The sequence below is a fragment of the Xiphophorus couchianus genome, chromosome 21 (assembly GCF_001444195.1).
Source record: "Xiphophorus couchianus chromosome 21, X_couchianus-1.0, whole genome shotgun sequence".
NCBI lineage: Eukaryota > Metazoa > Chordata > Actinopteri > Cyprinodontiformes > Poeciliidae > Xiphophorus > Xiphophorus couchianus.
Genome location: NC_040248.1, coordinates 5,854,281 through 5,879,267, shown reverse-complemented (window position 1 = coordinate 5,879,267; position 24,987 = coordinate 5,854,281). Strand labels below are relative to the sequence as shown.

At 37.1% G+C, this 24,987-nt stretch overlaps 1 protein-coding gene across 5 annotated transcripts in view; it reads right to left on the bottom strand.

Annotated features, from left to right (window-relative positions):
* LOC114137037 (RNA-binding Raly-like protein) overlaps positions 1–24,987 on the bottom strand; it is a 113,586-nt gene that overhangs the window by 5,020 nt on the left and 83,579 nt on the right. For 4 of the 5 annotated variants that reach the window (XM_028005528.1, XM_028005529.1, XM_028005530.1 and 1 more), the window contains 5 exons: positions 13,161–13,236; positions 11,255–11,302; positions 9,393–9,574; positions 5,179–5,292; positions 1,282–1,451 (listed from right to left, as the gene is read on the bottom strand). In XM_028005528.1, coding sequence (XP_027861329.1) covers positions 1,282–1,451; positions 5,179–5,292; positions 9,393–9,574; positions 11,255–11,302; positions 13,161–13,236 — 590 coding nt within the window. The remainder of the gene's footprint in view (positions 1–1,281; positions 1,452–5,178; positions 5,293–9,392; positions 9,575–11,254; positions 11,303–13,160; positions 13,237–24,987) is intronic. The other variant, XM_028005532.1, reaches the window with a different exon arrangement.

Genomic DNA, 24,987 nt, shown 5'->3' with positions numbered 1-24,987 from the left:
GTTGCAGTTTGGAATCAATGTTGTGACAAATGAGCGTTGGGAGCGCGAGCTCACTGGGATCAAATGGTTCAGTGAATTCAATCGATACCAGCTTTGAGAGAACAATCACATTAGAGGGAAGACTGATGAGACCCGCTTCTTCACTGAAGTTATCGATTGATTTAATTTTCTGTTTTCTACAATGTGGGATTCAAACCGTTTTTCTTTATTTGTAATGGAAAGCAGTAAAATACAATGTAATAACACCAACCTGCTCAAGAATTTAGGGTTTGTGGCACAAATTTATCATGATATTCTGTTTAAATGTTACTGACTTAAAGCTGCAGTATGTAACTTTTTAAAAAATATATATTTGTTAAAACTGTTACCGTGACGAAACAGTTTGTTATGAAACAGATAATCTGTGAGAAGCTAAATCTGCCCCATCTCCTCGCTGAGATACTATTGCCATCTGAAGAAATGCACAAAAACGACCAATTAGAGCCAGGAGGCGGGTCTTATCGCTGTCAATCAACCGCATGTACTTACTGCTCAGTAAAATCAACTTACTGGTTCAGGGAAACCATTTATCTACCATCATTGGTGGCTATGCTAACTAGCCTAGAATTCACAATAGGATCTGAAAACTGTAGCAGAGAGCACAGATGGGGACGTGGAAGGAGATTGTGATTGACAGCACTAAGACCCGCCTCCGGGCTGTGATTGGTTGTTTGTAGTCAGGATACAGAGGAACTCAGTCTTTTATTTTTCACAGATTATCTGTCTTATACCATATTGTCACTACCTGGTGACAGTTTCGAGAAATATGCAAAACAATTTTTTAAAAATAAAAGTTACATACTTCAGTCTTAAATGTGATTTTTGACTTTTCTTTCTTACACTGGTTTAAACCCAATAACTCCTGAAACAAGCATTCTGAGAATCTAATCTTTTCAAATCTGAACAGAAATCTCTTTCTGTTTTTCTTTCAGTGACCTTGTTGAAGAAAAATATTCTGCTGTTCTACATCCAGCACTTCACTGTAAATGTAGGCGATGTATTTGAAAAGGCTCCTGCTCTTACTGCATCGTATAAGTGTGCAGTGCGGGCCTCTGAAGAGCCTTTCTTCCATGGTTTTAGCCAGGGCAGACTGGAATAGAGTGTCATTTGCTCATGCGAAGCCCTGATCTGTCAGAAATGTGCTCATGAATAATTCTGGAAGATTAGCTTTCAGTCGGTGAAGGCTGCGCCAAGTTGAGATCTCCCAAAGTGCGTCAGCCCTGTCAACCTTTTTCCACTTACCAGATGGTGGCTGCCCTCCTCGTCGTAGTCGTCCTCCCCTCCATCGGTCATCTCGCCCGCCTCCACGTCCAGCGCCCCCTCGCCTGCCTCCTCCCCAGAGTTTTCCGCTGTCTCCGACACAGACTCCTCATGCAGGGAGTCGCAGTTGTCTTCGTATTTTCTTTGAGCCTCTGAAACGGAGCCGGGCACGGAAAATGAGAACAGACTGCACCTTTCTTTCATTCAGGAGGCAGCTAGCACTTAGCCTAAACAGGTAACCAGGTTAAATGTGAACTCATAAGTCACTTTGAATAGCATTTATATTAATAAACGGTTCATATTACTGAAAAGTTGAATTAGTTCAGAGCACTGTTGATGAGATCTCCAAATTATTGTGAAAGGTTTAGGGAAAAAAATGCTAAAATAAGATTCAACAACAAGCAAAGAGCTTCAGAAATTTCGCATTGCACTCTTAGGGTGTTTTCACCCCTGATAGTCCAGTAGACTCGCTTCGATTAGAGACCACAATATGCACCATTTGTTACATTTTCACACTGCACTGCGTCAAATGAACCAAAACCTTTGAAAAACCTGTTCCCCTCTTCGCCCGTGGTGGCGCTGCACCAGGAACCACCAAAGGAAACGACATGAAAATCTCAAGACATTGAACTCAACTTCCTTCTTCACAAAATATAAACAGGAATGGAGAACAGTCAGATTTTAGTTAGGATTTCTCTTTTGCCTTTAGTAAAAAAATAAACAAAAACAAACAAAAAAAAAAAACTAAACAGGAGCCATTTCTCAAATTAGTGTTAGACATGCAGGTTTGCTTTGGTTGTATTTACCCAGAATGCTCTGCAGTATAATCCACTTCCTGCTTTTGGAGCAGGAAGTCTCTGATCCGCTTTACATTTACGTATTCATCCGAATCGAGAACCAGGTTCACTTGTTTGGTCTGGATTACGCATTCACACCTCCCCAAACAAACCAAACTTTTTATGCGAGCAAACTAAAGTTCATTTTGGTTTGATGGTTATGAAAGACAAGATTTGTCAATTTTAACTGTGAACATTTTTTAAACATGATGCAAGGACCCCAAATGCAAAAAAAACAAGCAATTTTACTGCAGTTAGGATTCTAAACTAGATTAGAGCAATTTTAATTTGAAAAAAGTTTATTTTTCACGGGTCTTGAATAATTAAAACCTGCAATATGTGTCTTGTAGGACCACAACCACAGCCAATGCATAATCAACACTCTGAGGGAAGTTGCTATTGCTTTTATCTGTGTCTCGGGTCATAAACGGTGTAAATGGTATTTTTACGTTACCGGCTAAAACTTTAAAAAAGGCATTAACAATAGAAATATTTTATCTCTGTATTTGTGGAGACATTGGGAGGCAACATCTGTGCTTTCCACTAAGTTCAGGGGATTTTAGCAACGCAATTTAATGCAAATTAGTAGGGTGTAAATGATGTTCTTACAACGAAAACACAGAACTCTGGCTCTGTAATTTAAAGGTAATTGAAAACATAAATTGCAGAGTATAATCTGGGAGATGAATAAAATAAAAAACATTAATTTGTTGCCAGAAAATGGCTGGACTGCTTCTGGACTGTTTTTAGAAGCAGTAGAGACCCAAATGGAAGCACAAAAATGTGCAGAAAATTACTTTTGCATAAGAAGCTATATGAAAAAAAAAGGTTGAAGTGTAACTTCGGCCTTTTTTTTTTTTTGCCAATACCATTTGAAAATACAAAAGTTATTAACTTTAGCCAAACCGTAGCTAAGTTTGGTACAATAACTATTGCTAACATGTTCCTGTTGTTTTGAAGTTTGTAGGTTAAGATATAATTATAAAAGGCAATTAATGTGTTCAGTTTTAAAAATTGAAATAAATTAGCCTATGATGATTTACAGTTTTTTCTAGCATCCAGACTGTCTGGTTGAATCACCTAACGTGGAGGCGTCTGGACACCCAAATTATTTGCAGAAATGAAATTACAAAAAGTGAAAAAGTGACCTACATTGTACAGTGTACTACTATTTATGCTTCACTTTTCGCAGAATCAACTATTGGTGGATTTATTTTTTTTGGAACATAATTTCAAATAATTTGCGATAAATTTGCCCATTTGTGGATCTTTTTGTAAGAGAATGCTGCTTGGGAAGCTGAAACATTGAGGCGTAATGCTACTTGACATGCTTTTGGCTGCTGTTTACAAACCAGCCAATCCAGGAGTGCCCTTTATTTTCAGTCATGCTGATTGGCTGAACCCCAAGAGCGGAACAAAAGGAAGTTAGTGCTAGAGCTAACACAGTTTCCACCATGTGTATTAATGGAAATGAAGCTATATTTGGTGTTTGATCTATTAAAATAGGCATTTATAAGGAGTATTTTCAGATTCCAGATATTCATGTCCCTAACCCACTGTGTAGCAACTCAGTAATCTGGAATTAAACATTCACTGTTTCTCAAAGTCTAAATGAACCTGTGTTTGCTTTGCTCATTTATAGAGACCCACTGTTGGTTTTATCTACCTGCTCAGCATTTGTGTGTCTGTGTGGTCGTGTCTCGCTCCTTGTTAGTCTTTTCGTTTACCCGTGTTCGACCAACCCAACCAATCAATGTGGCTGCTCCTCTTTTCCCCTGAGCCAATGCTCCTCGACTCCTGCAATCACATGGACTGGAAGTGTTTGAGCTCCTTGCAAATTGTTTTCTTGTCTGCATTTCCATATCTTGCATATGGATCCTCCATCTACTTCACCAGGGCAGCTTAACTGTCTATTTTCCAGTGATATATTAAGCTACCATGGATATAAGTATATGGCTGCAGCTAAAGATTATTTTAGTAATCTACTATTCCACTGGGTATCGATTATTCTGTTGATTAGGTGAGTAATTGGATAAAAAGAATTTGGCACATTCTGCAAATTTTTTAACCACTTACAATCATTTCACATAATATTACAAATATTTAAGAATTGCAACGAATTAAACTCCTTTTTTAAATTAAAAGGTAACAATTTCTCACCTAAAATTCAATAACAATATTCCTCTGGTGTACACTTGATCATTTTTAACAAGAGACGCATCTGCAGGTAAAAAACAAATGCTTCTAACATCGACATATGAAAAGCTCAGCGCTTTTCTGCTTGACTTAACATCAGTACAGCATAGGGCTGCTCCGTTGACTATTTTTTTTGTATTAATAATTGGATAGCAAAAGGTACTTAAAATGAGTTTGAACCGAGTGAAGCTATTGAGTTCTGGATAGAACATATTTACAGAAAAATAAGTTGTTTTTTTTTCTTAAATTCAAAATATATGTATTTTTTCTACAGTTTTTTATTGATTACTGCTCTGCTTTAGGGCTAAACAATAAATTAAAAATAATATGTATTATGATAGACATGTGATCAATACCGGTAGATAATACATTTGATATTTAATAGATTCAGTATTAAATATATGGCATATTCACTGAACTCCGATCCAGAACCGCACAGCATTCTGGGATACGTAAGCAGAGGAAAGACTTACAGATTTATCGATTACTAAATTAGTTGGCGAAATCTGAAGCTTTATGACAATATGTGAGGAATTAACATGAAATAAGCAATACTTTTGGTGAAAAATCAAGTGACATGGCCTTTTTACTGCCTTTCCTGAATAACCTTCACAGTGATCTGCTGTGAGGTTGTCCCACAGTGTAGGACATCTATAAAGACCTCATTTAAACAGAGTCAGCGTGGGGCTGACATCTGTCTGCTGATATGACAGAGAGCTCTGCCGCTCTTATCTCCCAACATGTCAAAAAGACTTATGGCCAACGTGAGCGTTTTAATTTCCGTTTCCCCTAACGGCTCGCCGTGCTTCGGTCTCCTCCCTCCCTTCGCCTTGTGTCTGCCGCTCACCGGATTCTGTCCTCTGCTGCTTCTCAATCTTCTCCAGGCGTCCCAGTAAAGAGTCGATCTTCATTTTGATCTGGGTGAGCTCTCGTTTAATGGTCTGGAGCTGGTCCGTCTTCACTGTAAGCACAAGAAGGAACACAAAGGATTACCTCAGGTAGCCCTAACTGGCTGGTTCTGGTTCTGCAGTAATTTAATTTTACTGTTTGATGTTTCTCATTAATCCCCTTATCACAGCGAGTCAAATCTTCCACGGGGAAAGAGCGTCTCAATCAGAACTTTACTGACAGGTTATCCAGCTAAGACTGAGGACGTGCTGTTTTTCAATTTAAAGATTAGTGCACAGCTTACGCCCACCATGCTGTGGAACAGCATGTTTTCCCACAAGCAGCGCCAGCATCTGAAAAAAAGAAACGGGTTTTACAGTATGACATTGCAGACTCTAAAGCATGCATAATGTTGCTAAGGTGGATCTTTGACTCCTCAGTTTTAGAAACAAGCACTTACAGATAATATGCAATTTTAGCAAGAAATAAGAGCTTGTTTTAAGTAAATAATTCCTTAATATTGACAGAACAGTACTAGTTCCATTGGCATATTATTTCACTTATAACAAAACATTTTCCCACGTTATTAGTGAAATAATCTGCCAGTGAAACAAATTCTTTTTCATCAATTTTAAGGAATTATTTACTTAAAACAAGCTCCTATATCTTGCTGAAAGTTACTTGTAATTTAGTTTTGTCTTACTTCAAATGTACTAAAATATTTGCACTAGAAATTAGACTAAAATACTTGGTAAGATTTTGTGTTTTTGCAGTGTATTACTTGGCTTATTACTTTTAGAAATTGTGGAGTACTAATTATTTCAGACCAAAATTTAGCTTTATACTTTTAATATCGGAGAACCCCACCTTAAAAATCTAAACTATTCTTCTCTATGTTGATTATTATTAGATTATGTTCATTAATCCAAATCTGACAATTGTAAAATCAAAATTAGATGATTACATCTTGGGGAATAAATCATTTTATTAGTCAAAATGCCTTTAAATGCGTAAAATCCCATATATTTTGATATGTATCTTTATATTTTTACATACGCCAGTGCTGAAAGCTGCAGGATAATTTTACCCCCCACTCCCTCACCCTGCAGCGTCTGTTTACAGACTTTTAAGTAATTTGCGTTTAGGTCTCAAGCTGTCTCTCAACAACGCACAGAGGATTTAAGTTGAGGGGCTGAAGCATAACTGGATTATGTCAAAGTTTGAGACTTAACCTTGATATGTCATAAGGAAATAGGAAATAGCAGCTGAAAATAAAAACACTTATCAGAGGAGCTGCCGCAATAAATTCAGACAGCTGAAACGAGGACGTGCTCGAGCTGAGCAGATTAAGGAACTCAGACCATGAGGTAATAACATAATCTTATTTCTCAACCCTCGGTGAATGAAGTGTGTCATATCTGAAGAGGCGGGCGGAAATACAGATGCTAAAAGTTGAGAAGAAAACAGAAAATTCAGCTTGACACCTATCAGATTCAATCTATAAACAAGCCCACAAGTTCCTGCAAAGCTTGAGCTGGAAGCCAGACGAAGGAAACACGTAGGAAATAAAACAGAAACACACTAGTTTGTTATCAAGAAAGCATGATTCTTTGATGTATGTGTATATGTACACCCACTCATCACAACACAGATCGCTGCCAAAGTTTGTGAATAAGAAGAAAAAATCATGAATGAAACATAACCGTCTAAAAATAAAAATAAAAACTAAACGAATTCCCCCAGAGTGAGCTGCATGCCTCCTAAAGCACATTTTAATCTTTCACCAGTTTTCATACTGAAACACAACAAGACAGCTGTCCCAGCAGGATCCAGTTCCCTCTGCTACATATGCGTCAATGCAGGATGTTTTTTAGATTAATATGTCCATGTAAAACGGAAAGAAAGCTCAGCAGATATAGCTGCACTGATTAGAATCCAAAGGTAATATGTAATAGGAAACCGCAGGAGCTGTTCTCGTATTGTTTTCTAAAGCTGCTACTTATTCTTCATAAAATAAAAAAGGGCGAAGACTCCAGATATATAATCACATCTATATGGGGAAGGCAGGGGGAATAGTAATGTGCTTCTATCTCCTGCATCACCTACAAAACAGTATCTGTGAATACACTCTCTTTCTAAGTCCAGCGATATTCCAGCAATATTTCCGCCTGCTCTGGGAAGCTCACTGGAAGTCCTTTGATGATAGAACAGAGTGGAACAGTTTTTAATTTATCTGGACCTCCAGGCCTCTTTCCTTCTGTGTTATCAACTGCTAAGCTGCTGAGAGGAAACGTACACACTCGTATCTAGCAGATGATTCATCAACTGCATCTTAGATAGCTGCGCTTTCAGGGGAAGGATACGGAAAGATCTGTTGTTATTTAGGAAGCTTCAGGGAAGCTTTAGGGGATGAGGAATTGGTCTAATTTTAGGCATTTTATGACCTCATTGTGACAAACAAATATTCTATTTGAGGAATATTCAGAAAATCCTGCAAAACTGCACAAGAATCGAAAACTGAATGACTTTTAAAACTACAAAATGGTAATCAGTGTTGCACAAATTAATTGCACATTAGTAAAATTTGACTACATGATTGAAAATCCGTACTAACAAGAACTTCAGCACTAAATTATTCACGTCAGCTTTCCAGCAAAAATCCAGACCTGACTTTTTCATTATTTCATATTCTCCACACTTTGTTTTAATATCTCCATTATTGCTTCACTTCCTTACAACAAAACCACCAGGATACGGAGCCTGAAAAGCTGAGAATGTTCTGCTTTGATTGAGAAGATCAAGAAAACAGAACTGAATATAACTTTTTGCAGTGAAAATTAAGAATGATCAGTGATAAAATGACTCGTTACCTAAATAACCCACATAAGGCAAGCAAGGTCAAACCCAGACAGACTTATGTTGCAGAACACGATGCGTCATAATGCAGATAAAATCCTGGTATTGTATCTTGTTTCATGGAGTTTAAATCTAATCCAAGTACATGAGTGCTCATGCTTTCTTCTAGTCCAAAAATATGAATTTAACTTTAAAATAAGGGTGTGTGTGTGTGGTCTTGTCACAGTCCAGCAACCACTGAGATGGAGAACAGGCACAAGGGGAGGGCCGTGCATAAATACACTCATCACTAGGTGCAATTTACACCTAGTGTAAATTAGCCCAACAAATTTGATACTTTGCAACTGTAACATTTGCTAGAAAGACATAAAATTAGTTATTTAAGAGTAGCTTCTTAAAAATATATGAATTAAAAAAATAAAGTGAGTCTCTTTGGATGTTATTTGAAAGGAACTGATCTAAAGGAACTGAATCCCAAGAGAATTATTTGTTTGTCGCAGCCATATATTTCCCTAAATAAAAGGAATAAACACTTCTCATTGTTGTTTTTATCACAATAGCACTATAAAATATTGTGATAAAACTTTTACTTCAGAGTGGTTAATAGATTATTCCTTCATTTGTGAGATTTGGCCCAGCTTCCTGCAGTGGAAAGGCACCTAAAGCACAAATATAGTTGAACAGATATTATTTTGTTTTGTTTTTTTGCTTTGTTTTCCTAAGGTGAATTATTTATTGTGCATCTATAACAGGTTAACCTGCCAGCAGACAGATTAGATATAGTAAATGTATTCTATCTTAGTCAAAGTCAATACAAACCAGAACTTTTCATGGTCTTGGCACAGGAAAATTAGTCTCCCCAATATACAGAAGTTCAGCTTAGACACAGCCGAGAGTTTATTGACTTTTTCCCCAAAAAGAGAGGACAGGAGATTGGCTTTTTTCCCTCTATCGTGGCTGTAATACCAGCTGCAGCAGAGTCCTCGTGACAGAACTCACCAAGCTGCTAACGCTGATAACACCGGCCGAGACTGCCAACTGTGAAACAAACAATTACTAGATAGATAGAGACTAATGTTTGGGAAAGCACAGCTGACCCACAGAGATGTTCTCAATCTCGCTTTAATTACACCGAGCATGTTTTAATGCCTATCGAGTTAATTAGGGAAGCAAATTAGATCCAGATGTGGAAAGACGACGAGTCGGCTCTGCGTTTTGGTTCAGCTTGTCCTGAACTGCAGGAGCACAGCTTGCAAAAATCGTAAGTGTAATTGGTGCAAAAAAAAAAAAAGAGTAGAAAAGTCTTGTTGAACGCACATTTGACACCTGAGGAGGAGGATGATGTTGGAGGTCTGGAGGATGAAGAGGAAGAAGAGGAGGATGTTTTGACAGGGAAGGAAGTCTTCCCACGGCGAGAGGAAGGAGCGAGGACCCTGGAGCGTTTCAGAGGGATCACAGCTCTGGGTGGGGGGGCCACTCTGCCGTGGTAATCGAAAAGCCTTGAGAGAAAGAAAAACCTATATTATTACACTTATACTTTTTCTGTAAATCACAAGAGGCTCTATCATGTTGAGAGTCTGCGCATTTATTAGAGCTAAAAAGAGTTTCTATGGTTAATCTCACATCAGCTCTTTTTAAAGTCAACTCTTTCTTTTTCCCAGTATTGTATTTCAAGATAGATTTACTCTCTGTTCTGTTTTTCAGACAGCAAAGGGAAACAAAGGGCAGAAATTACCGATTAAATCTACCAATATCTTCCGTTTCGAGTTTCCAAGACCATTGAAAGGATGAGTTTCCCACTCCACAGATCCTCTGGATATGACGAGGATGAAAAGAAGAGGGTGCTAAATGTGAAATGAGGGCATCTTTGATTGTTCTCAGTTACAAATGCTGTCGCAGCTCAACCTCAACACGGCTGACATTTAGAAAATGGAAAGAGCCTCCACAGATAAGCGCTCTGATTGCTGCCGCTGCATAAATGAGTGATAACAAAACATTCCTTCATCAACGTGTTTAAGTCAGGCGCTCACATGTCCAACCATTTTGAGAAGTTGACAGTTTCTGTTTTCAAGTGACTGTATTTGGCTAGACGCAGAATTTTAATCAGCCGGCTGCAAAAAAGATGATTTTCCAATTGCTGGTCCCCACACAAAATAAAAAGGGTTCAGTAAAGGCCTCAAAGATTTGCCAAAATTACAACATTTGTTACATTTTCATTTGGTTCACTTTCATGCTGCACTGTCAAACTATCCGTTTACCCTCCTGGCCTGTGGGGGTGCTGCATCAAGAACCACTGAAGGAAATGACATGAAAACCACAGAAGAAGACATGGAGCACAGTGTCCTTCTTCATAAAATGGAAACAAAAATGGATTAGCGCCAAATTTGAGTATTTATTGGATTTCTCTTTTGTTTTTGGCAAAAGACTTTGAGCGTTAGACTTACACGTTTGTTTTGGTTGTATTTACCCAGAATGCCCTGCACTATAGTCCGCAGTCTCCTTGGCATTCAAACTGTACCAGAGTTCAGTTCCAACGAACAGAAAACTCCGATTTTAGGCTAATCAGAGTTCGATTGCGCGTTCACACCTCCCCAAACAAACTGGAGTTTGATTAAACTCTGGGCATAAACATTGAGGGAGGAACAGTACAAAGACAAACAAACACACACATTTTCATTACATCATGCTGTGGGAATGCTAGCCTTTAGCATTGACAGAGAAACCTGAGGCAATGGGAAGACAGATTGAGCTAAATACATGGGAATTGTCCTGTCAAAGTCTAGATCGAACTGAAAATATGTGGACTTGACTTGAAAACTGATACTCTGAGACGCTCCATCCGGTCTGACTAAGCTCAAGCTTTTTCACAAGAAAAGAGAAAACAAATCAGTCTCTGGATGTATAAAACTGGTAGAAATTTATCCCATAAGACTTAATTGTAGGCTCAGTAAAACCTCCTTGCACTTGTAAGATTTGACAACTTGTCTTGGTCAATCACATAAAATCTCAATAAAACACACCAAAGTTTGTAGTTGTAATGCGATAAAATATGACAAATGTTAAGGATTATAAATACTTCCTTTCACTGTATTTCAGTTTTACCTTCCAGCAACATTAACTGAGACTGGATTGGCTCGAAGTAATAACAATCTTAAGATATAAAAACGGATGACGCATACCTGCTGTAGAAATCATCCCTGTAGTATTCGTAATCAAACTCGTAACCACTACAAGAGAAACAGAAGAGACATAGAGAAACACTCTCTTATTGTCTGTAAGATCAGCTGCTTTGTTTTCATTTGCTGTAAACCATAATTATCGCACTGAGAACAAAAACACTGTGTGTAACACATTCTGTCCTATAAAAATGTTTTCTTCGCACTCTTAAATATTCAGCTGTATACTGAGAAATGTTCACATATGAAGAGATTTTACATCACAGGTAAAACAAAAAACCTTCATGGTTTCCTTGTTGCTTACCTGAGTTGAAAGCTAGCTTTCAGGCCATGCACTTTATGAGACTTTTATAAAAAATATGTTTTATGCATATTTGTTAAAACTGTCACCGCTACACTTCAGCTGATTCTCCACACTGCAGACTGCTGTGAATGCTCAGGGTAGTTAGCATTTTCACAGATGACAGCGGATAAACTGTTTTTCTGTAACGGTACGTTACTAGCACATTGACCAGCGCATACATGAGCATTATTGACAGCGCTAAGACCTACCTCCTGGTTCTGCAGATGACAAAAGCAGCACAGGGAGGAGATGGTAAACTGCATTTTCTTTTTTACAGATTATCTGTCTCTTAACATGGTGACAGTTTGAACAAATATGGAAAAATAAATTGTTTATAAAAGTTACATACTGCGGCTTTAACATCAACATGAAATAGGTTCAGTGAGGCTATTCTAAGGTTTATGGAGACTTCTTTTTTCATCTTGTGGACTGCTATTGAGGGGAACTTATTTGAATAGCCGGATCTCGGCATGTACGCTTTTATTTTCCATACAATGGAATGGATATTTTTATATTCTTTGGGGAAATCTTTCAATCCTTTACCTGCTACTAAAAGCCTCAGTCAGGTCTTCTCATCTCAGAAGGAAATCAAACTACATGAGAAATTATGTTTGACTCACATTCACCTGAGTAATTGTTGCCAATTTCCTTACCAGAAATTGCTTTTTTATTAAATTTTACTTAAAGTTGTAATAGATTTCTTTGTTTGTTTTTGCTGTTTGTGTATTTTCTGTAATTTCAATAAGGTTAGAAAAACATTTTGACATTTTGAGCTAGAACATTGGACTAACTTTTTAATGTCATTCTGTTTTATTAATATGTACCATGCAACAGTTTGTTTCTGTTAAAAAAACTCCAGGAGTAGAGAAACAGGACATGAAAAATGTGGATGACGCCTGAAATGGAAAAAGAATGAAAATAAAACAGTCCATTTTCTCATGCAGGAATTTAAATTGGGATTTATGGCGTTTCATTTTGGAGAAATCTCTCTCACTTGTGGTCTATAATTACCATTTCACATCCTTCTCTTAAGCAACAAAATGCAAATGAGGGTCCATGGCAACACTACACAAGCTGATAAATTAGTTAAATAAGACGTGTAATGAAACAAACTAGCAATAAAAGCAGGAGTCAATTGGTTGGACTGTTAACTTTAGGAAAAGTATCAGGAAACATGAGCGTCCCTTTGAATATGAAACAAATATGGACCTTTGTCACGTTAGATGCCAGTAAACATGCAGTCAGGGTTCTTCCATGAAATGAAACGCGCACTGGGCAGAAAATCGGGGTCATGCTTAATGAAGCTCACACAACATTAATTCCTCTGAGCTTTCACTGCTTTTGCTGTATAAACTGAAGTCAGGCCTCAGAAATGCAAAAATCATGCCGTTAATTGGAAATGCAAGGTTCAAACGAGGGGAAGGAGGGAAGCATAATAAGAAATCCTCATATTTTAAAGATTACAGCAGATTTACATCAGCAGTAGCAGCTGGATGCGAGAGCAGGTTAATATTCATGACAGTGGTGAATGAACTCGCTGAATGTTGAAAGGAGGACGAGTCGTACCTGTAAACAGCTGAGAGCGGCCGCTTAGAGCCGCCTTTGGGCCTGTAAGGCTTGGGCTCGCCCGCCATGTTTATGTCTGCCAGAACAAAAAGAGAAAAAACTCGTCAGTGAAGGTACACCAAAGGAAGATTCCCAGATAACACTCCACACGGCAAAAATAAAATGTTACCCTTCAATCTGGGTTGTCTAATTAATCTGCAAAACGTCTTTGTGCAATGTGGAAGAGTCTAAAAACTTCCCACATTTCTGCAAAATCTGCTACCAGAAATAATATTTTTATAGATTATTTTCTGATAAATGCTTCACTGATTGCAAGGCCACTTATTTCTAACGTGAATCTGAATCATCCCGGCTTCAAAATACACCTGATTCAATTTATTGACCTTATATTTCTAAGAAAAAAGAAGAGAAATAGTGAAAATGTGCAGAGGCTGTAGTCCTTGGATGTATTGTCATCCTGAGTTTTGGACCATTTCCCACATGTCTTATCCTTCTTTCTCCAACCTATTTCCTGTCAATTTACTGTCCTGTCAATACAATCTAAAAGAAAAAAAGAGTAGAAATATCAGTTTAATATCTTAATCAGTAAAATATCTTATATTATTGGAAAACATGCTAAAGGAGAATCACCCATCATAACAGTTAACTAAAGTTGAATATCTGTTATACAGGTTAGCTATCCAAGCAAATATCCTGACTAATTTAGCCCTACTAATATCAGTTTATTTTTGAACAAACAATGGTATTTATACATCACATTGACGCTTTAAAAGCACTAACTTTTAATTTTTTTCTTCAATTATTTGGCATAAATACCAGCAACATTGGTAACATCGGTATTTTTTTCACAATGTCACTGCACCAAGAGGATCTCATGTACAACAGAGGTAAAACAAATGTTTATTTTGCTCTTAAATACTAAACATTCTTATCAATGTACTTATGATTGATTATTGTGATTATTAAGTGGTTACAGTGTTAACTAACAATAAAGTATTCACTTTAAAATGTATCACTCAGAGAAATGGAGAAAAATCAGGAAGAAGTTCAACTCTACGCCATCTGTACTGTAAGGGAACAACTGCAGTCATACAGAGCAGAATAAATACTGTAAAATAGAAGATTTGTTTTTATACATGAGTCACTAACGGACAATGATCATGCTCCAATATTATTTAGATTTACTTTGCTTAATTTGGATGCTAAATTTAATTTCCATACAGCCAATAATATCTGAAGCACCTTTTAGATAAGCAGCAACAAAACGTATGAGCATCTGATAAAGATGATAAAGGATTAAAATAAGAGAGGAGAGATATAAGGAACAAAAAATGTAATAATGTCAGAGTTTAATTTAAAAAATTCCTTTTTAATAAAATTGTAGAGATGCTGTCTCTTCCCCCACCTGTATTGTATTAGGATTTAGTTTACACAAAGTGATTGAAAATACATGATTCTGTTTTCTCTTTCTCTATGTCGATATTATTTATGCACAAAAATGTTTCAGATTAAATAAATGAATATTAGCTTTAATTTAATTCCACCTTATAGCAACACATGCAGTTTTAGAATCAGTATTTAAAGTTGTATTAAGTGAGCTAAAGTTTTATGAACAAGATGTAAAATAGGCAGTGCAAATATTCTCTTTTAAATGTTAAAATGATGAAATAAAAGCTGTGAAAAATGAAAGACTTGAAGCAAAAAGTGAGAAAACTCTTTCCTTGTAAATTGACTAAAGGCAGTGCAAGAATCTCGTCATATTCTTCTTTTTATGTTGTCCCTGAGAACACACTTACAGAAACACTCGAGAGGCTGCTTCATAACTGATTTAAGTTGATGACTTAACAGAAATATTGTCATGAACATTGCAAAGAAACTTAAACCTTGTTGTAAAGTTATTTTAAATAAGAGCTCAGAATAAATCCCTTATAGACCTTAAAGATGTTCTCTGACACTTTTATCCTTCCAGCTGTACATATTTACTTAAATATTTCACGTCTCTGCTTTTCTGATGCCAAATAAAAAGAGGCGCCCAAATCCCTCAGAGTTTGATGGCACTGGGGTAGAAATAAGCTGCTGGCGAACTCCTTCTACCAGAAGCAAGAAGATTAAATCCAGGTTAGTAAACATAGAAACATTTTTCTACGTTTACTGCTTAAGAGTGGAACGACCGGATGAGCGTGTTTTTGTGTCAACGTGCTTGATAGAGTTCGACCTCAGTGCCGACTTACAAGATAATTACAGTTTTGCTCATTAACCTGGAGGTTTACCGACATCGGAGGCAAACCTTCAATTAGCGCCAGGCAGCCAGCATGGCAATTATGTCATCCGAACCCCAAAAGCAATTAAAAACAATCCCAGACACAACAAGTTTGATTTTAAACAACATGTGCCTCATATCCCTCCTGTTCTGTGTTGGGATTTTGGGTAATACAGCTTCAACATTCGCTGAGTGAAGCTGTCAGGGAAAGTGAGGCGCAAACACCGAGTTCAGTGCAGAAAGGCAAAGATTTCCTGGACCATCTAGTTTCTAACACTCGAATATGGCCACAAGATAAGGAACAGAACTGAAACTCAAGAACCACAACTACAGGCAGGTTCTTTCCTGAGAATCTGAGATCAACATTAGACATAAGATGAAGAGTAAAACCTCTGCTTCCCGTCTTAAAAATGAGGCTGCATTCACACAAGCCCTGTTTAGTTCTCTTTAATTGAACTTTAGTTGGTTTAATTAGAAAGACTGGTTCATTTGGGGAAGCGTGAATGTGTGATTGAACTCTGAATCGAGGGCTCGGTTGTTGAAGTGAACGCTGGTTCAGTTCGAATGGATGTGAACACCAAGCAACCTAGAGACCCCTTCAAAAGCAGGAAGTGGACTATAATACAGAACATGCTGGGTAAATATAACCAAAACAAATGTGTTAGTCTGTCACTAATGGGAGAAATGTCTTCTTGTTGTCTTTTTACCAAAGACAAAAGAGAAATCGTACAACTGCTAAAATCTGACGGCACTCCGTTTTAGCTTACATTTCATGAAGAAAAGGAAGTTGCCCTTGGTGACGTCTTCAGAGGTTTTGGTGCAGCGCCCCCACAGGTGAGGGGGTGGGACAAGTTTTTCAAAGGGCTTGGATCGTTTGACACAGTGGAAAATGAACTTTGGTCTCCAATCGTACAAAATCCCAGACGATCAGGTGTGAAAACAGAAGTTGAGGCCATTTATGCATCGACTTCTGCAAAGAGTCGCAGTGACTGACCAAAATGTAACTAGAAGAACCGATCGCTACTTTTTCAGAAACATCTCGAGGTCCATCAAGACCAAGGCAGAAGAGACACTGGTTTGATGAATTAATGAATGGATAAATGAATTGATGGATCAAAAAGATAAGACTGATCATCAATAGATTGAAAGATGGATAAATGAATCGATGTGCTAAAGAACAGATGGTTTGGACGTGTTGTGAAGACCAACTGCAGTTTATTCTGTTGAGGACTTTCTCAGTTTATTCTCTCTGAACACGCTGCTCCCCTGCAGCCACAAACTCTCCCCGGTGTATGTCTGAGCAGTTCCCTGGGTAAGTGACCACACTGGTTGTTTTTTTTCTTTACTTAGTTTCCTCGCTTTGTTCTGTTGTTCTGACTTGTTTGGCAGCTCGATGTGCAGCTGGGGGAGCCAGAGAAGGAGATGGAGCTGTCTGTGGTGCTGCATAAGTTAAAGAGGCTTCTTAAGGTTTCTGTCTCTGGTCTAAAAACAAAAAGACAGCTCCAGCTCGCAGCTATGTAAATGTGCACATGATGCAATGTGAATTTTGATGCCCTAACAACTTGCTTACGCAGGTTTGAGCTTGATTCTCCTTTACTGTTATTCTCAAAAGGAAGGTCCCTGTCCATCAGCAGAGACTGCGACGAGCAGAGCATTGTTTCTTTAAGTGAGCGTTGTTATGGGTAAAAAAAAAAGAGAAGAAGAGTAAAACTGCAGCGGAAAGACTGAGCCACGGAGTGTAAGTAATCACCCAGACAGGCTTATGTTCCTCTGTCAGGAAAACAAGGATCCGTGACTCCCCGGAGGAAGCTGCCCATGTGTTTTATTGGTCTCATTTGTTGCCTTACATCTCTGTCTCCCTCACCCTCCTCTTCCTCGTGCATCCTTCTGTAACCTGAGCATCACCCAATCCTTCAACGTCTCCTCCATCTCCTTCGCACTCACAAAAGACAATATCTAACCTCGATCACCCTCCGTCGCCCTATCAGACGGTGCGTTTCTTCTCTCCGTCTCTTCACACTGAGGCGGCTCATTATGAGACGTTTCAGAGCTGTGGGGCCTTTTCTGTGCGACACCTGCACAGCTGAAGAAAGCTCCTACTTCCCATCTCCCTTCATTAACAAGGGTGGAGAAACAGCAGCGCAATAAAAAGAATGCGTTTCCCAATAAATCGAGGCCATAAGCCGAGATGTAAGACAATTTACTGGGAACACAAACAGAAAAGGGAATGGAGGGAATGCAAATCTCATTCCTGGAGGGAGTGTGAGCTGTCAGACCAGAGGAAGCCACAACAAATCCGACTCTGTCTCCGCAGCTTTATCTTCCTCTCTGAAAATCTCTCTCCCTCCTTCAGATGGAACAAGGGGAACACCAGCTAATAGCCTAAGGCTCAGAGAGGAGCTAACAGGCGATGGCTAGAAGAAGTCAACAGAAGGTCAGAAGGGAGTCGATGGAGGTTATTTCAGCAACAATACTGCCACTTTTTGTTGTTTTAGGTGTTTACTGAAAGATTTAAAGATTCCTGAGGCTCATTTTGCAAATCCACAAATGACACTTAGTTTATTTGTGATTCAATTAAATATATAATTATTTTAGTGACAGATTTTTCTATAGATTATTCAGACAACAAATTGGATTTAAAAAATCGGCACATGCTGCAGGTGTTTCATTCAACCACTTTAGCCATTTCTATACAAAATTAGCCAAAAAATTAAAAAGTAATTCCTTTTTTAAATAAAAAAATAAACACATATTGTTTAAAATCCAATAACACCGCATTCTTTTACAATCAGAGAAACTAATCATTTCAAGTGGTCCCTTAATTTTTCCATAGCTGTACATATTTTTTTTATATATAGTTTTGGCCAAATTTCTGCTCTAACTCTGTTGTTCTTTCAGAAAATAACCTTTTCTGAGTCTGCATGCTCAAGTTAACAATTAATCCATAATTATAAAAAAATCAACAGTTGTAAATAGTTAAATGTGTGATTTTGATTTAGATACAAAGCACAGATGTTTTGTTTTTGCCTCATAAACATGACTTAGATCAACATATTTTGACAAAAATAACCTGAGAAAGTACAAAATGCAGTTAAAGAAAAAGCTAACCTAGCCCTATTTAAAAAAAGCAGAAGTAAATAAAACAATTCCCAGTGAATTGTGTTAGTGATTTTAGCTCCAGGTATCTGTCCTTAGTGACTGGATATTTAAAAAATTCAGGCCTATAGCACCAATCAACATCTGAAAGAGAAATTGTTTGCAGCTCCAAGTAACCAACACAATTCTAATGAATGATTTCTCTAGTCTAAATATATTCTTTTTGGTTTTTGTTTCTATTAAGAAAAGGATTAGAATCGAAATGTGTCCGCTGTATTACATAATGATTAAACAAAAAAGAGAAAGAGAATGACCTTGTTAGGAATTACACCCACTGTAAGCCAGAAAGCGGTAATTTTCCTGCCAAGCTACCGTGTGTTTCTGTAAGAAAAATAAAAGAAATATCCAGCCTACTAAAAAACACCTTGGCAACTGACTTTGTTGGTTTCCATTGCTGCAAATGACCTGTTTGTACACCAGCAGCGAAGAAACAGAGGCTATAATTGAGACAATAGCTATTCATGTGTGTGAGGGTGTGTGTGTGTGTGGATCTTTATCCACAGACTGGAAATAAACAGGTGGAGAATCAGTTTTTAAAAAGAAAAAAATAATCTTTTTATCATCTGTTTCACGTGCTTTATTTTATTTAGTGTCAAAGAGTTTAAAAAATGTTTCTGTATTATAATAGGCTTATTCAGGAGCTATTTGGGTTAATCTTCAGATAAAATGACCCAGTAAGACAAAGAGAATGTTTGCAACATAATGACATTTATTGTAGTGGTAATTTACCATTAGTATTTCTGCACACTAATGGAATAAATCATATTAAGAGATTAAGGATTTATTTCTGGACTTATTTCCAAAGTGAGGCAAACATTGGAGATTAAAATCAGACGAGGCATTGTGTGTGTAATGTTGCTATGCAGTAAAACTAGGCTCATTATTAGCAATTATATGCTTGGTTAAAATCCTGTTTCAAGTTGCCATGCTCCAATTGCTAATTTAGTAAAAAGACAGACAAATAAACCATCCAGTTCTGTGCTAATTTTATTTATTATTTTATATATACAGTATATATATAAACAGACTTGAAAAGCAACAAAAAAGAAGGAAAATAAAATAATCCATGACATTTAGAGTACTTCTTATCAATCTAATGCTCTCAAGTACAAGAAAATATAAGCTACAAATCCCTAAAACTTCTGCCATAGCCTTGGTTTCACCATTCTTATAAAGGTATTGTTCCATATTTAATATATATTAGAATGTTTTTCTTTCTGTAGGGCTAAAGATCGCTTGTTGTCTAGAAAAATGCTTTAGAAAAACGTGACTTCCATTAAATCTCTATAATAGTTTAATGTGAGGCCTGGCAACCTAATGAGGGAGAGGCGACATACAACCTGTACAGGTTACCAGCAGGTCAAAGGGTCAATCTGAATTCCCAGAACAATGTAAGCCACATATTTCTGGGGTTCTAGGAGGTACTAGCAGGAAACATTTGCCTCCATGGTGAACCGAGGCTGCAATCCATTATAGTTTCATAGTCAGGTGAAAAAGTGGGTACATTTGAGTAGGCAAAGGCAGGATTTTATTATTTATTTTTGAATTAAAAGTAATTTAGTAATTATCTGTATCGTTTGAAGTTTTAAGATGCATGAAGGAGCATCATTCATTTGTGAAAGCAATATATGAAAAGACAAAAAAACTAAGTAGTATAAATCCTAGTAGAGAAGGTAACAGAGTGGCTACCTATTACTGCAAAAAACACAAAATCTTACCAAGTATGTTGGTCTAGTTTCTAGTGCAGGTTGGTACAATTGATAGTAGCCATACAGGCACGCCCACTAGAAGGAAACAAGCGCACCCAGTACAACACTTTCATTCTATTGGCTGAGAGGTTACTAGGCGACGGTACTTTTCTGTTCCAAGTGCAAACAGAAAATGATTTGCAAACTAGCAGAGATTTGATCTGAGCAGAGACAAGTTTTGAGTGTGAGGAGAAATGTTTGAGAGAGCATAGTGAATATTTTAAAGAGAGCAGAAGTTTTGAGTACAAGAATTACACGTTTTCAGAAGAAAGAAATTATGAAACAAAAATAAGAGCTTGTAAGAATACAAACATCATCCCAGAAAAGTGGCAGCATCATGTCAGTAGTGTGTTTTGCTGCAGGAGAAAATACTGTACTTCACAAAATGCTGTCACAACGGCTGCATGAAGACTGAAACCCCTTGCAGGACGGCTTTTAGGAAGACTGATGAAATGCTTATAAATATTCGTTCACTTTTTAATACCCACCTTGCATAAGAATGATTTTCAATTCTGAAAACCAAAAATGCGCAAAATTGGCTTTCTCCAGCAGAGCATCCTGCTGTTAATAAGGTACAGAGAGTCTGTCTCCACCTGATTAAAGTGCCTTAGTACAGCCTGTGCAGCACATCAAATTTTAGACGTGTAGCACAAGTGATTGACTACAATAAGCCACCTTTGAGACATATCAGCTAGAGCCTTCAGGGAATGAGTAATGGCTCCTTTCTTTTCCAAAAACAGAAGAAAAAATAGTCTCAAATGAACCCTGCAAGGTGACTCCATATCACAATGTTCTCTTCTTTTATGCTTCTTTTATTCCTTTATAATGTTCCCCATTTCCAAGCAAGAGCCAGGAGTCATTTTGATGAGATAAACATTAATGGTAGAGGTGGAAAATAAAAAAAATGCAGGACATAGAAAGGGCTGCCATTTATCTGCTAAAGGAAAAAGAAGCACATTATTTTCCAATAATTAATTGTAAAAAGTAATATTACGAAGTTGTTCCCTAGCAAAGACACAAAGGAGCAAGGTGGGGATTTGGGGAATATATCTTTGCTCCAGATTTAGCTCAGATGTCTTTGACACGAGTCTCTCGCTGAATTGTGAAACTGGACAGGTGTGTGATGAAGGCAGGAGGCTGAGATAAAGAAATTGCTGCATCTAATAAGGACTGAGGACCGGCAGCCAGTCTGGATCTCATAAAAGCTTTCATCTTTGCTCCACTAAAGGATTTCCAAGGGCAGATTTTCACTGAATCTCACAGGGGCAATAAAACGTGTTATCGATATTCTGGAGATGTAGACAAAGGTCTTTCTGCTTCACACAGACCTCACGCTTCCTTCCTTCACTCCCAGCCCTTACTCTTAATTTTCTCTGCTTGCAGAGCCGCAAGTTAAGAAGAAAACATGCATCAGTCCCTTCAGACAGGAGAGTAAATATAACATGACATTTTCCTGAATCAGAATTTAAAAAATCTTACACATCGGCAGAAAATTGCCTTGTTTACCGACACCTCCCAGCAACAACAGAGGCTGGTTTTACTGCTGGTCTAATTACATGGAAAAAGACAGCAGCGGAGCAGGAAGCTATCTGCATATCAAAGGTGTTGCACGTCAATCCTTTGAAGATCAAACATCACACCAAACATTTGAGGAGAACGAGTTCAAGCTGAAGTTTTCAATTGTGGACGTGCTGTATTATTTCACAACACTACAGTGAAATTAGACTGAAGTCAGGAAAGGATGAATTTCATTGCAAATTTGATCCATTTCAGTTCAAAAAGTGCTATAGATTCATTTTGTTATTTAAAAAGATTTTTGTTCATTTTGAATACACCAAATGAAGCCAAAAAACTCAGATTTCTCACAAAAAAATGTATGTTACATAAGACCAATAAATTGTTTATAAGAGATATTAACACTTGTTAGCATCAATGCAGCATGGGATGCATGTAGTTAGCCTCTAGTGGTGCAGAGTTGCAAAGAACACATAGAGTGCCCACATTTTTCTAAAATACTTTTTCCTTCCACTCAACTTTTCAATAAAATGCTTGGATTCATCTTTCTGAACTGTTGGTTTCTTTAGCTTGTTTCAGCAGCTTTTCGTGGCTCAAATTTCTGAATTTTACATGATTATAAAGGAGAAATTTCCTGAGAAGCAAAGCTTTGGGTTTTATTAACTGTAAGCCATAATTATTAGAATTAAAAAATAAATAAACAATCAAAATATATCACTTTATGTAAGAAATAAAATAAGTTCTTTTTTAAAATTTTATTGTAAACAAACTTCAACAAGAATCAAATGTATTGAGATACTGAAAAACAACACAAACTAATTCAAACATCATTTGCTGTACAATAAATAATACAGCAGTATATAATGGTTTTAAAATATGTCCATTATTATGACAACTATTATTGTCATAATAGTTCAGGGAACTATATAAGAATAATTTATGCACAATTAATTTAAGAAAATTAGCAGTTTCAAAACGTCATCTTGGGGCGTAAGGTTTAATGAGTTTCATAATTTATTTTATTACATTTTATGGGCAGAGAAATTAAACAATTACTCAAAAGCAGAGATAAGACGGACTGCACACCTCATCTGAACCTGGGAGGGAAAAAAATCCATTACTGCTTTGCTAATTAATTCATTTCTGTGACTGACACTTTAGTTTCTGTGCAGAAACACTGTAAGCACAAAATTAAGTTTCCAGTCCATTTATTGCAGCCAGTTCATAAAGCTAGAAGCGTCTCTAGCTTTCAGTGTAAACTGACTACAGCTATCTGTCAGCGCCAGAGACCCAATTTACTTTTATAGACCATTTGAGAGCCCTGCGACAGACTGGCGACCTGTCCGGGGTGTACCCCGCCTCTCGCCCGGAACGTAGCTGGGGATAGGCACCAGCAACCCTCCCGACCCCATTAGGGACAAGGGTGAACAGTAAATGGATGGATGGATGGGTGGACCATTTGAGAGGTTTTGATTTGATTATGCTTTTAGTAAGTGAGAAATGAATTAATTTATCACCGAACAAAAGAACAAATTTCTTCCCTGCAAGACAAATAATAAGAAAACGTCAGTCATGTTAAGTGCTGCTAAAACAGCATTTTTCTTTTTCTATACAAACAAAGAAACATTAGCAGGATTTTGTCTTTAAGGAGAAATAAAGAATTGGTAGATGTTAAAATTATTAATCTGGTTTCTCTTTCTAGTCCAAATATGATGAACCAATCAGATCTTGTTGCCAATTTGAAATTTTTGCTTTTCGTGTTGCTTTGACCTGCTGATACTGACTTCAGTTGAACAGAAGAAGATACAAGGATATCAAAGACAAAAATCCTTTTTTTTTTGTCTTCCTGCAATTTGGAGTTATTATTTATCATCATGGAAAAAAAAACATTTGCCCTCTTACAGATTTCTTGTTTTTGCTTTTTTTTCTCTCCCCCAGATCATTTCTAAACAGAGCTACCCACTGTGAATACAAATTACCTCGGCCCTGTGTGAAAAAGTAATTTTATGAGGTAAGTGGCCTTGCTGGGCTGGACAGCGGCGCAGTTGGTAGCTCTGTTTTATTGGTATTTTTCCTTTCCTGTCTAATCACTAGCCTGCATGAAATATTCCTTAAAGCAGAGCTAAACTACGTCCGTTAACTGGAATGCTAATGCTAAGAGCTAAACGCTAGCTGACTATTATTGATTTGGTTGTCTACAAAATAGCTTTAACTGTTTTAGCTGTAGCACTGGAACTCAAAACGGATAAATATTGTTGGTAAAGATGCTCAAAATACATGTAGAGCTCAAAGAGATTCCTATAGCAAAATGCTAGCTTCTTTATATCTATTTTAAGCCGCCATCTTGAGTCTAATATGTTTTAGGACGCCATTTTGTAATCCTCAAATACTAAAATAAAATCCATCACTGAGGTGACTGATGATTAGATCAAGAATGAATGGTCCAAAAGTTTGTTGATTTTAATTAAGCAAATTATTAAAGACAACAATTTAAAAATGTTTTTATCTTCATATCTGCTTTGCTTTATGAACTAATTGTTTTGATGGGCGATGTTTACCAATTTACACCTAACAAATTCATCAATACAAACCTTGGTCTATAAACACATATATTCCTACTGGACTGTGATATTACTATATCATTCTATTTTTATAGTTCAGGTTTTATTCTTATATATTCTGGTCCGGGTGTGTAAATTAATCACAACAGCTTTTTGGCGCCAGCTAATCTAAGTTAGTTGAAAGCTAATTTGTCCTCTTTACCAATTTCTGCTTAAATAAACATGATTTATTAACATTTACAGTTCATACTGAATTTTAAATTGCAGCATTTCTATTGGTTTTATTCTTACTTGTTTTTAATTGCACTGTTTAACTTTGTGGTAGTTTACTAGCTGTTTCGTAATTGTTGGGTGTTATTCGCTTAGTGAGTTTGTTGATTTAAGAAGTAGTCTGTGCTTATTTTGGTTATTATATGCTAATGCTAAATTTAAATCCTTTGTTTATTGTTCTTATTATATTAAATACATAATTTTATGTTGTTAGTAATTGCATTCATGAATAGTTATCATAGCTAAATTAAACCTATTGTTGAACAACACTGGATTGCATTTCATCATTTATACTTTGAACCCCAAAACAAACCTGA